General features: G+C 31.0%; 1 protein-coding gene across 4 annotated transcripts in view; it reads right to left on the bottom strand.

Moving 5' to 3' along the window:
- Positions 1-13,010, bottom strand: part of LOC136990759 (sodium channel protein para-like) — a 476,095-nt gene that overhangs the window by 320,680 nt on the left and 142,405 nt on the right. For all 4 annotated transcript variants that reach the window (XM_067289190.1, XM_067289191.1, XM_067289193.1 and 1 more), the window contains exon 9: positions 3,081-3,278. In XM_067289190.1, the coding sequence (XP_067145291.1) occupies positions 3,081-3,278 (198 nt within the window). The remainder of the gene's footprint in view (positions 1-3,080; positions 3,279-13,010) is intronic.

The following is a 13,010-nucleotide window of genomic DNA, read 5'->3' as shown; positions in this document are numbered from 1 at the left end:
TCTGATATAGAACAATTCCCTTATCTAATGGGAAAACTTAGGGCATAAAATAAGAACAACACTAGATCTGCTATCCATATCTCCACAATCTCAGGCACAAGCTTCCCAAAGAAACATAACCGAACAACTGAAATTCTACAAATTCTATTGTGTGGGAGATCGTGTACAATCCCGAAATTACACAACTTCCAGTCCTTTGAAATATGGTATCTGGTATCGTAGCTGAGCAGACAGGTCGTGTGCATCACTTAATTGAACTCAATGATGGCTACGTAATAAAAAGGCATTACGATCAACTATGCCTGTGTGAAATTAACAAACAAACTAACAAATCCTATTCAGATAGGATTTGACTTCAACTAAAAGAAAATTGGCAGATGTAACAATAGAGTACAAAATAGAGATTTATCTCCAGCTAGCACTAGTCCACACCCAAGCACAATTAGCTACAATAAAGAAATTGTAACAACTTTATCCAACCAAAAGGAGACAATGATTAAAATAGCTTCCAAACAGTCTCCAGAGAATAAGGAGGGAGAATCTAATTAAACACTTACAAACTCAAATGAATTGGAACCTCAATGATCAACATGAATACAAAAACAAGTACAACACCTAAATCTCTAAATGAACAAACCATAAACAACATTTTCTTAAGCATGGGAGAATTGTCACGTACGTAAACCAACAGGCAATAACTTACATCGAATTGCACCTCAACCTAGTCGGGCAACCCCGTACCTTTGACATTTTGTCATGTTATTTGTCTACAACCTCAGTCGTGCACTAGCTATGGCTACATTTGAAACTGTATGCACAATGTTACGTTTTGTGTATTAATAAAGTTTTAATTATATATGTTTAACAAGATAGTCGTTTACTCTATGGATATAACAGTTCCACAAATAGATTGTTACAATGCAGGCTCAAAAAATACAAATACAATATCAACAATAATAAACTAACAACTACTTTGTCACAGTTCTAAAGCCCAGGATGTGATGAATCTAAGATTGTAAAATCAGCCTTGAATAAGCAGCATTTAAAATCACTCAAAATATTAGAGATCTATAAAGCAACATTAAAAAATGAATACATTAATTGTAAAGACTCTTATTCCCTTTCCAGTGCCCCGAATTCCTTCTTCGACGAAATAAGGAGCAACTTTATATGGAGACAGAATGTAAATTATTAGAGACTGATATGTGTTTAATTATATTTAATGATAATTTTTCTATATTTAAATTTTATATTGTATTTTAAAATGTACTTATTATTTTTTTGGATTGAATATTTTAAATTTAAACATTAACATCATAGAATGCATTTAACATTTGTCTGTGGAATTTTAGAACAATGCAATTTTTGGAAGCTAATACTAAACCTGAAGCAGATTTATGAATAAACTAAAAATGTTTGTTTATCTTTACTAAACCCAAACTTGAAAAGTATGAAAAATGTGACTTTAAACTTAACTATTGTAGCATTTGTTCTTTAAATTATGAATAACTTTCATTTATGTTTATTACTGTCATTTGTTTCAAACTTAAATCAATATGTTCAAAGCATGTTGTTTGTTCTGTTTGAGAACATTAAGCAAAAGTTCAATTTTTTATTTTTTTACTTTTTAATTTAAGTTGACTTACTATAGCATTGTAGCTGTATGCTATATATTTTTGTTGTAAATATAAATTTAAGTTTAGTTTATTATCTTTTTTTTTCTATCCTTTGTTTCATTTTCTTCTAGAACTTTCTTGCTTTGTCTTTCTGGTTCATTATCCCTTGGGTGGGATTACCAATTCCAAGAAAGGTGTACGGAAACAAAGGGTGAGGCGAGGCCCTGGGGCCGATGAACAGAGGGAAGGGACAGTTTTGGTCGGAACTCTCAACGAGGACAGACAGAGAGAAGGAAGGCACCAGATAGCTAGTACGACAATCGGAGACCACTAGGTTTCGAAAAAGAGAGTTGGACTCGAATTCCGAAGAATAAGGGCGAAATTAGGTAGCCACTCGATCGAATTTTAGACGAGTGAAGGCAACGTTCACCCCAAGGAAGCTAGTGAAAAAAACTGAAAGGAGTGCCGACAGATAACACGAGGAGCAACGTCCCAAAAAAAGCATCAAACTAGTATCTCACCCAAGTCTTTGAAAAAACAGGAAAGTTCTGGGTATTTCTACCTTTTTTCTTCTTCCATTTTCCATCTTCTCTTCTTTCCTTAGTTATAATTAGCATAAGAATTAGTTTGTAAGTTTCGGCCCACGTATAGTTGTCGCGCTCGTTGATCTTTTGTTTGTTAGGATAGATTGTAACATGCGTGTGTATAGAAATAACTTGTAGTTGTTGGGATCCAAAGAACCTGTTTAGTGCGAAAATAAATTACTTTGTTATCAGAATAAAATCTAGTTATTTATTTGTACTATCACGCTCGCTGGACCTTGTACTTGTCGCCCTAAACTTCACAGCATTCACAAGAACATTTGATGATTATCCCCAGAACAATAATTAGCCATTAAAAAATCAACAGATAAACATATAAAAACGTAATCCAGAAACAGTAAATATAATAAATACAAATATGAAAAATAAAAGAAAAAATTACTATAAAATTCTGAAATGTAAAAAACATTTTTCAATGTGTTTTGAAAGAAAAAGTCCTGAAGATATTGATATTCTATAATCCTAATATTTTTGAGAAAACAAATAAAAAATAATTTACAAATTATACTAGATGAGTAAAAAGGGCATGTATAAAACTGACTCTCTGAGTTGAAAGATAGAGCATAAATAAAAGTATAATTTGAATTTAAAATATTGTTAAGATATTTATAAAGTACTATCACAACAAAATAACGAATGCAGTCGATTTGTTCACAAGTGCTTCATTTTGTTTTGATGTTTTAATGTGACCTGAAAATGAAGCAATTGTATTCCAAAAGCATTAATCAAATTAGTGATTCCTCTCCACCAGAAACTCTTTTAGTGCTTTTGTCTTTCTATATAGAATTAAGCAATGGAGTTGATAGGCATATTAAAGATCAGTCAGCTTATAATAAAGACACATACATGACAATTCACTTACCAATCTTCTACGTTCTACGGCTGCATTATATTTTTCTTCTTCCAGAAGTGCGTCTTCCTCTTCCTTTTCGGCTCTTTTTTGTAATTCATCATACGACATGGCAACGATAGCCAAAATGAGATTCAATAAATAAAATGAACCAAGGAAGATGATTATGATGAAAAAACATATATGCCAGGGACCCGCTGTTCTTAGCACCTATATAATACACAAAATAATAAAATTTTAAATTCTTCAAAGTTACTATTTTGAAAAACTATGTTAATTTAAATAAGAAATATTTAATAAATTCAAATAAATTATACACAGTAAACCTGTGATAATTCAATTTAACAAGGGGCAAAGGTCATCAAAGTTCAGAATATCCAAGTTAGCTCTTTTTTTTTCTAACTCTTTCCACCCTGTGGGCACTAAGAGGGCCTCTTTTAGTAGGCCCATTATGGGTTCGGCCAGGCCCACAATGGGGCGACCGGGTGGTGAGGGACGGGGCCCGACATATCCGAACGGACCACCCCCTGAAAAATTCCTGGGGATTTTTCGACCCGTTCGGAATCAATCCCGGGTCCCCCAGAGCGGTAGGCTGCCACCTTGACCGCTCGGCCATCCGGCCGCTTATCCAAGTTAGCAGGATGTTTTCTCTGATAATACAAAAAATGAGACGGTGGATATACAGTACAATAATTTATTACAATCGGCTCTATACATAAGTTTTACCGAGTTTTAGATTATACTACTGAATTTATTATCAGAGGAAATGAGGTAAAAAAATCTTATGACAATGTATATTATATGGCAATGTACAATCTTTAGTAACTTATCAAACTATAGTAATATAATGCACAATATCGCAGACTTGTAAATATCAAAAACACTCATTAATTATAATAACTCATAATTTTTTTATTGTCATGAATATTTAAAATTACTGTACAATTTTTTGAAAAATTTGTCAAAGTTATGCAAAATCTGTATTAGTGAGTGTTTACTGTAATTTAATACCCACGAGCCAATTTCAAACCAAAATTTGCTTACATAATTTAAATATTATTAATTACAAAATAAATCATTAGTTATTTATTGATTATATCAATACTAAATATGAGAATTTGTAAAAAGACACACTTGAGAAGTTTATGTTGTTATAGCACGACTGACTGTTTTAAATATTCTTATAAACATTAACAATAATTACTTGGAAAAATAAAGAAACTAAATTATTGATCAGTCGAAATAATCAACGTAACACTTTCTAATCAAGTAATTTACTTTACTCAAAACTTCACAAATGTAAACGTAAAGATCAAATAGCCCAGTTCTCGATTAATACCAAACAATATGCCGATCCAATCAGGCAGATCAAGTGTTTTTGACTTAATTTGATAGGTCTTCCTCAGTCCATAACTCAGATAAAAAGATGTTTGGATATGTAATTTCCAAATAGAACAGTTTTAAAAAGGAATTTGGTGGAGCCAGCATTTTCATCAATGCAAACATTTGAGAAAACATTTTACAAGAGACTTGTTATAATTCAAATTCTAACCAACTAAAATATTCAAAACTTATTCCACTTTTATACTCAAATAGCATATTTACCTACAAATGTAAGTCAATACAGAACTAATATATTACAATTCAAATACAGAAATAAAAATAAATTACCATACAGCAGTACATAATATTAATCATTTGAAAGGTATAAAAGAATATTGTGCTTGTATTTTGAGGATTATAAAAGATTTTCCATGCACTTGAAATGCTTTCTGCAACTTTGTAGTTGTATCTTCCTTTATTAGTAGATCTAAAAATTTCCAGATGTTCAAGCGCTCGTGCTAAATCATCTCTTGCATGTAGAATTTTATCATTTTCAAGTCTATCTCTGGCTCATTTGCAAAGACAGCCAAAACTGTAGCAAATTTATTTTTCTCTACGACAAGACTAGTTTACTGGTTTTATTACTTTATTTAGACTATTAGTTCTGTATTGGTTTAAAATTTGTATTTAAATATGTTAAAGCCTGGCAAACCCTCGTAGAAACCGACTCTTAATTGTCGTCCATTCGGAAATGCGCATGCCCGTCGCAATGGATTTCGGCTTACGGGAGTTTGATTTATTTAAATATTTGCGTTCCCTTTTGAAGAGTACCATTGAATTTCACCCGAAGAACTGTTCAAAAGTTCCAAAATGTTTGTGATAAACTATTTTCACAGAGTACACCGGTAACAGGTTCGTAACAAAGTGATGATTTCTCCCTGGTGTTTGGAGGATGGTGAGCTTTATATAGAATAATCAGTATCCATTGTTCAAAATACATTAAAAATTAAAAATTATGTGCACAGCATAGTTTTGCTCTTTGGCTGTTAACAACAAAATTTACATACAACTAAAATTTGGATGTTTAGGAAAATGTCTATTTTTTTTATATTAAGAGCCTGTTATAGATTTGAAATTATCTGGGTGAATCTGGACTTTGGTCAAATAGCTTAATTTTATCATTAAGCTAATTGACCAAAGTTTTAAGGTGCCCATTTTGGACACTTAGGCTTTTTAGTACCTTGTTTTGATGTTAATACTTATTATTTGCCTTTTCTTTGTTTAAAAAAAGAAACTGAAGTGTAATATGAAATATGGTCAAACCATATATGATGTTATCAGTATATACAAAGTTTACATTAATGTAGTTGTTCTTAATCAGTGCATTAATGTAACCAGTTCTTAACCTACCTCAAGTGTTCCACAAAAGAAAAGATTTTAAAGTTTAACAAACTGTGTACTGGATACAGAATAAGTTAAAAAATTACACCTTTGTCAATCCAGCAAGAATTTAATAGAATAAAAATGTATTCAATCATTTTAAACGATCTTTCTCAGTTACAGAAAACAGAACATCAAAAATAGAACACAAAACGATTGTGGAACAAATAAAAAATTAACAGAAATTGTCCTTGCAGACTAAATATAAATAAAAAAAATAAATGACATAAATATGGTCAAGAATAACGAAAAAGAATAAATATAAGATATAACATCCATAGAATTATTAATTATTGTAAAATGATCTCCGAGCAGTAGATAATGCGTCCGCGTCTCTATGGTTTATACAACCGGTTCTCATGTGCACCTTGAAGACTTTAAACCTCTTCAGATGCCTCGCCACGTGTCTATTCGTCGTCTGTTTTGATAATAACCGCCCGATCCCATTAAACATTGACATCTTGTTGTCGTGCGTAGGCCGCTAGCACGGTGCTGTCACGGTTCTTATTGATTGTATACTTGTGTTCCTCGAGCCTTTGTTTTAAATTGTGCATAGTTGCCCCCACATAAACAAGCCTGGAATTGAAATGTTGGTCGTGTAAAGGCACCAAATAAACTCCCGTCACGGAATTCTGATCTTCTTTCTTTTTATCATTTCTTAAAAGCAGCAATTTGATACTAGGCATTCATAGAGGAATTACATCCCATTTTTAAATAAAATTCATAGAAATATTGCCAAGGCTAATAATCTTCAAATTGTATACCAACGTAATCCCACTGTTTACAAACTTTTAACTATGCGTAATTTAAAACAAAGGCTCGAGGAACACAAGTATACAATCAATAAGAACTGCGACAGCACCGTGCTAGTGGCCTATGCACGACAACAAGATGTCAATGTCCAATGGGATCGGGCAGTTATTATCAAAACGACGACGAATAGACACGTGGCGAGGCATCTGAAGAGGTTTAAAGTCTTCAAGGTGCACATGAGAACCGGTTGTATAAACCATAGAGACGCGGACGCATTATCTACTGCTCGGAGATCATTTTACAATAATTAATAATTCTATGGTTGTTATATCTTATATTTATTCTTTTTCGTTATTCTTGACCATATTTATGTCATTTATTTTTTTTATTTATATTTAGTCTGCAAGGACAATTTCTGTTAATTTTTTATTTGTTCCACAATTGTTTTGTGTTCTATTTTTAATGTTCTGTTTTCTGTAACTGAGGAAGATCATTTAAAATGATTGAAAAATGTGTAATGATTTTAAAGTTTTTATTCAAATTTATTCCCATTGCTATATTTGTAGATAGTTCCATGTTTCTATTTTATTCAATATATTAAAGTTTATTAGTTTATTGCTTCATTGTTTCCTGAGAATAGTAAAAATGAAACTGCTTATCACTTTTTGAATGTATTGATGCTAATGCTCCATGTAATAAAAAGTATATGAATGGTGTTCAGCAGCCTCAGTTAGGTTGAGAACTGCTGAATTAATGTGAAATAGATTTGTGATCCCATGGATGAGGATAGGCATTTCATTGTTAATGAGTTTATATTAACTAAAATGACAATTTTTAAGACCCTTTGTCTTTATATTAATGGGGTTTAACAGTAGTGTAATTTAAAAACAATTCACTTTGTAAATACACTCAATTTAGTTTCAAGGAAAAAAGATAAAATACTAAAAATACAATATTTCCTCTATGAATGCCTTGTATCAAATTGCTGCCAGCCTCCTTAGTCTGTGAAGGGAAAACTGCCTTATAAACATATCCCTAATATACACCATTCTGGGATTACTCATTTTTCCTTCTAAGTATTAGGTTATTACAGCATAAGAAATTTCTGTACAAGTAGTGAAATTCAAACTTTTTAGAGTAGGAACAGGAATTTTGCTTCTTTCACAATATATGTATCGACGAAAACCCAAACATAGATATTACAAGCATTACGGTGCCGGTGCAAAGCTAAATATTGCCAAATAAATGACGACATTGGACTGCTGCCAGTCTCTATTAAACACTGCATTTGAGTATTTTCTTCAATAAATGCCTCGGCATTTATTGAAGAAAATACAACGATATATTCAATGTTTAAAAACAGATATTTTAAATATTTACATTGTTTTAAAACGAATTTAATCTATTACTCTTTGTTATGTTTAAAAACATTTTTTAATAACCACAAAAGGGTTGTTTTTACTAAGTGACTTAATAGCAGAAAATGATCTTATCGTGTTTTATTTATCTACTTGTTTTAAACATTTCTTTCTTAAAATTTGCACTCAGTGTTGTTCATTTTCACTTCCTCTGTAAATTATACATAATGCCTAAACAAAAATCTTCAAAAATCATGTTATAACAACAGTGGATGGCACACCTATTCTCTTCCATATCTGCAATAAAAATGTAATTCTGATGTGTCATATCTAGATGATTTTTGTAAACAACTTAAAAATTTATTACTTCTTTAAAAACATTTTATATCTCTGCAGAGAAGAAATATTATCTAATACAATGTGAAAAAACTGCTATCCACCAAACCAGAGCCAATCATGACCAATCATTCACCAGACAATATTGATTCAACCTTCTACTTCAAGAAAAAAAAAGATTTTTATGATGACCTTTGTCACATTTTTGCTAGTGCAAATATTCCATGGAATGTTATTGAAAATCTAACAATGAGAGCATTCTTGGAGAAATACTGCAAGGAACTCATTCTGTCTGAGTTGACTTTGTGAAAAAACTGATTTGATTGTCTTTATGAAGAAAATTTACAAAAAATTTGAAAGGACACCAGAGACTCCATTATATGGTTTCGATAGATGAAATGACAGATTCAACAGAATGATCATTACAAACTTATTAGTTGGAAAAGTGAATCAAAATGAATATGGTAATCCATATCTTTTATTCTCAAAGCAGGTATAAAAAACAAATGGCTGGAAATATGCCTTACTTCATAAATATAAAACTGAAATATAGACTCTACCATAGTACTGAAGACAAAAATGTACTTTTTGCTTCATTTGTTAGAAGCAAAATACATGTTGCTCCATATACGACCTTGGCAGGAAAGCATTTGAAAGCCTTTTATCCACTTCACTTAATATGCCTTGTATGAGGTCTCCACTGAATTTTCAAAGTTCCAAAATGTTTTCCACATTTGAACAGATTAATTTCTATTAAAAAGGCATTTTTGAAATCCCCTTCTAGTGCGAGTGTTTTCGAACAAAAGTTATCAAATATTCCCCTATCACCCGAATCCATTGTAATTTGCCGAAAAATGGGGTCGAAGGCAGTCGAATATTATTGCTAAAAACTTTGAGAAAATTGTAGGAATAGTCAATGCGTTTTTAGAGAATGATGCACAATCAATAAAAGAAAGACAAAGCATCTTACAAGAAAAAAAATTTGGAAAAGATTTAGTTTAAGTGATTCACACTTTACTTTTTTTGCAGATACTATTCACCAGTTAAAAGCAAGAAATTTGTCTTTCTGAGAGTCAATGGCTGTTTTTACCTGCAACGTAGACACTAGAAATGTTCCAGGTAAATATAGAAAACAAATTTATAAAATGTTACAAAATATTCTAGAGAAAAATACTGGTTATGGAATTATCAACTGTCTCTGTGATTTGTTGAATGGCAAAGTTGTCTCAGTTGATTTCCCTGTATTAATTCTCTATGTAATGAGCTGGATCATATGTATAATAGATCACACATAAAAGACATTTGATTTCTAAATGTTAAATCTTGAAACAGACAACTTAATGCAGCAAAAACATTCATTTTGTAAAGTTTTATTAAATGGTTTTTGCTAGAAATAGTATAGGTGTGACTTATTATTTTCCTGTATCAAGTGTATGATTATACAAATATATACCAGTAAAGTCTGTAGAGGTAAAAAATCATTTTTGGTTCACAAAATGATTTTCGTACCAAAAAGACACAAGTTGAAAATTTGCAATCTTGAATAAATTTCACTAACTTATTCCAATGCAAATCACATCATTAAAGCTAAATAAACTTTTTTGCAAAAAGAAAATAAATTCATGGAATTTGTTAAATGAAAAATTGATTACTTTTCATCAATGCAAAATGCAGTTTTTAATAGTTATTTATAAGTAAAAAATAACAGTAAAAATGTTTTTTAAATATATTTTTTAACTTCACATTTTTTTATTTCGAATTTTAAGTGCCTATTTTTGGAATTTTCATATTTTTTGTGCCTTTTTAGTTGCCAAAAGACACATCTTTTTTAGTGGCTACACATCATCAGACTACATATAGTCATATCACTCAGAAAATAGTAACTGTTTAAAAATTCATTGTGATGAACACCTTAAAGAATTGTTAAATTCTTTAACTATCCTCTTGGTTTATTGACTTTGGAGAAGATCCATACAATCATTAACAAGCTGACAAAAACATTCCTTAATCAACTTATATTATAGTTCAAAGTGAGACTTCTACTTACAAACTAAAACTTTTAAACAGCTTAATTAATGCATCTTTCATAGTGGGGAAATTTGAATGGTGAAAATGTTTTCAGTCTAATTAACAGGCCATCCTCAGGCATGGATAGTTGAGATTAGAATGTCAAATACAATTGCATTATTCAAATTTTACCAGTGTTAAATGTGCATTAATTAAGCTAAATAACCACATTAAAAGCTAAGGGTGATCTGAACAAACGTACAAGTGTTAAATTAAAGATAAGTAAGTCTAACAATTGTCTCTTTTTATTTGTTTGAACAACTCTTCATTTTTAAAACTAGTCATTCTTTCTTCTTCCTTCCCAGTTTACATTTTACTCTCTTCATTATTTCTTATTTTCAAGAACCTTCCAACAGAGTCTGTTTTTGGAGAAACCTTTGTTCTTTATTCTTACATATAAAACCAAACCCAATATATGTTAATAATCAAACAATGCAGCCATATTATAGCTTGATGAGATCAAGCTATAATATGGCTATTAATAAGTAAGATACTAAGTAATTTTTCTTCTAGAACATTCTAAATCCAATTTATTTATTTCTAATTATTAAATTTAACACAAAATAGCAGTAGGGCTATCAACTTCAGAAGATTTGATTCCTAATGATAATGTTAAAAGCAAAATTGCCAGATAAGATAATCATGGACATGTATTACTTATTACTGAACAGACACAAATCAACAACTTCATGTTCATTGAAATGTAAACAGTCACTAAACCTAAAAATACACCACTTTGAACAATTTAACACAACTTCCCTAAAAACTCATAGAGAACATCTGAGAACATCATAATCTAAGAAACTTGAACATATCTTCAACTATCTTGAGATAAAAATAATTTAGGAATTTGATTTTCTCAGCTACTACTGACATTAAAAACTTATAAAGAGAATAAGAAACTTATAAAGAAAAAATTCTGATACACACTTTTATTATGAGTCCATAAAAGTTGTTTTATCTTCTTATATTCCAGTTATTTTGTGTCATTTTCACAAATACTTCAGCTTTTTTTCATTTGCTTTAGTGTTCATATAAACAAGTTTGTTCTTTGCTACCAACCCAAATATGACACTAAAATATACTAAAAAAAGAAGTTGTATGCTATTGTGTATTGACCTGAAATTCCTGACTTATTAAATGATTACTGTAATCATTTGTTGCCCTCAGTGGGAGCTGGACATTGCTGAACACATGTAACAGTTAGCTTCTTGTCTCGGTTTTTGTAGGTTTTCATTTTTCATCGTGCAATAAAAAAAGTTGACTTGTTCCTATGGGTGTTTTCTCTACTCCAAGCTCAACATTGGTGATGAGGACGAGGTTTCTAATTTCTCTGGAACACATCTACCACACCAAAGACCAACCAAAATACAATTCTGCCTGTGAGTGAACATCACACTGTTTTTTTTCTCCTGCATCTTGCCATGGCAACCCTCAATGTTGATCAATCACAAACTTGGAATACGTATGTAGAACCAGGGCCGGATTAACTCACTTTGGGGCCCTAAACATTTTCTTCTTACCGGGCCCCCCTCCCTCTCTCACAAGAAATAGAGCACAATATAAAACAATAAATAAAACAAAATTAAATAATGTGAATAACTAAAACAAATCTTAAAACTTTTATTAATAAAAAATATTTAATACACAACAATAAATTTTAGTTTTTCTATAAAAGTTTGAACAGTTTGTTTATAAATTTTGAAAAATTAAAATTTATTTTATTAAATGTCTAACAAAAGTTGTTATACAATAACGATATTACCTTAAAATATTAATTGTTTTGGTTAATATTTAAACAATATAATATTTTACCCATGAAAGGTAAATTGAATAATAAAAAAGATAATTTAAATAAAAGCCAAGATAGTTTTAAGAAAGTAAGTATATAAATATGAATAAACTTTATTTAAAAATTCAGGAAAGTAAACTATCTAATTTACAAATCTTTTCAAAATAGACAGTTTGACTAGGCCCTTGAAAAAACCAGGCCCTAGACATTTGTCTCATTTGTCTATGTGATGATCCGGCCTTGTGTAGAACAGCTTACAAGTTTTTGCAAAGCAAACAACATTGTCAACAATGACAAAAACTGAGCAATGCTTCTTACTTCCTACAGCCTTAAAACACTTGAGATCTTAGATTCAGGGCTCTAGACCAGCCTCAACAAATGACTTACAATAAATTACTGACTCTCATCAAAAACTATTTCTGTCCAAGACCACCCATAATTTATCAATATTTCTAATTTTGAAAGGGACTTCAGAAGAAAGATGAGTTCCTATTAGTTCCTATATTGCTGATCTGTGTCACCTGCAAATGGTTGCAGTTTTAGAGATATGTCGTCTGAATGTTTTTGTGATCAATTTGTTCATGATAACCAGAATGAATCTTACAGCAGTAATTATTACCTGAGTTTGACCAAAGTTTGATGATTGTGTCAAATTTGCTCTTACAGCAGAAGCTGCCACTAACAGGAGCAGAGAAATTTATGCTAACATCTTACCAATAATGCCATTCTTCTACAGTAGTCACCATACAAGCAAGCCAGAAGAGGAAACAAAATAGTAACTTTTCAAAATCAGGCCTAAAATTAAACCCTTGTAGAGGATGTGGTGGTGCACACCTGAGAATGCCATTTTTATAAGAAAACTAGATACAGAGC

This window comes from Centruroides vittatus, unplaced genomic scaffold, assembly GCF_030686945.1.
Source record: "Centruroides vittatus isolate TY-2023 unplaced genomic scaffold, ASM3068694v2 contig_134, whole genome shotgun sequence".
Taxonomy (NCBI): Eukaryota; Metazoa; Arthropoda; class Arachnida; order Scorpiones; family Buthidae; genus Centruroides; species Centruroides vittatus.
Note: the sequence above shows the minus strand (reverse complement) of the source record. Positions and strands in the feature narration are given on the sequence as shown.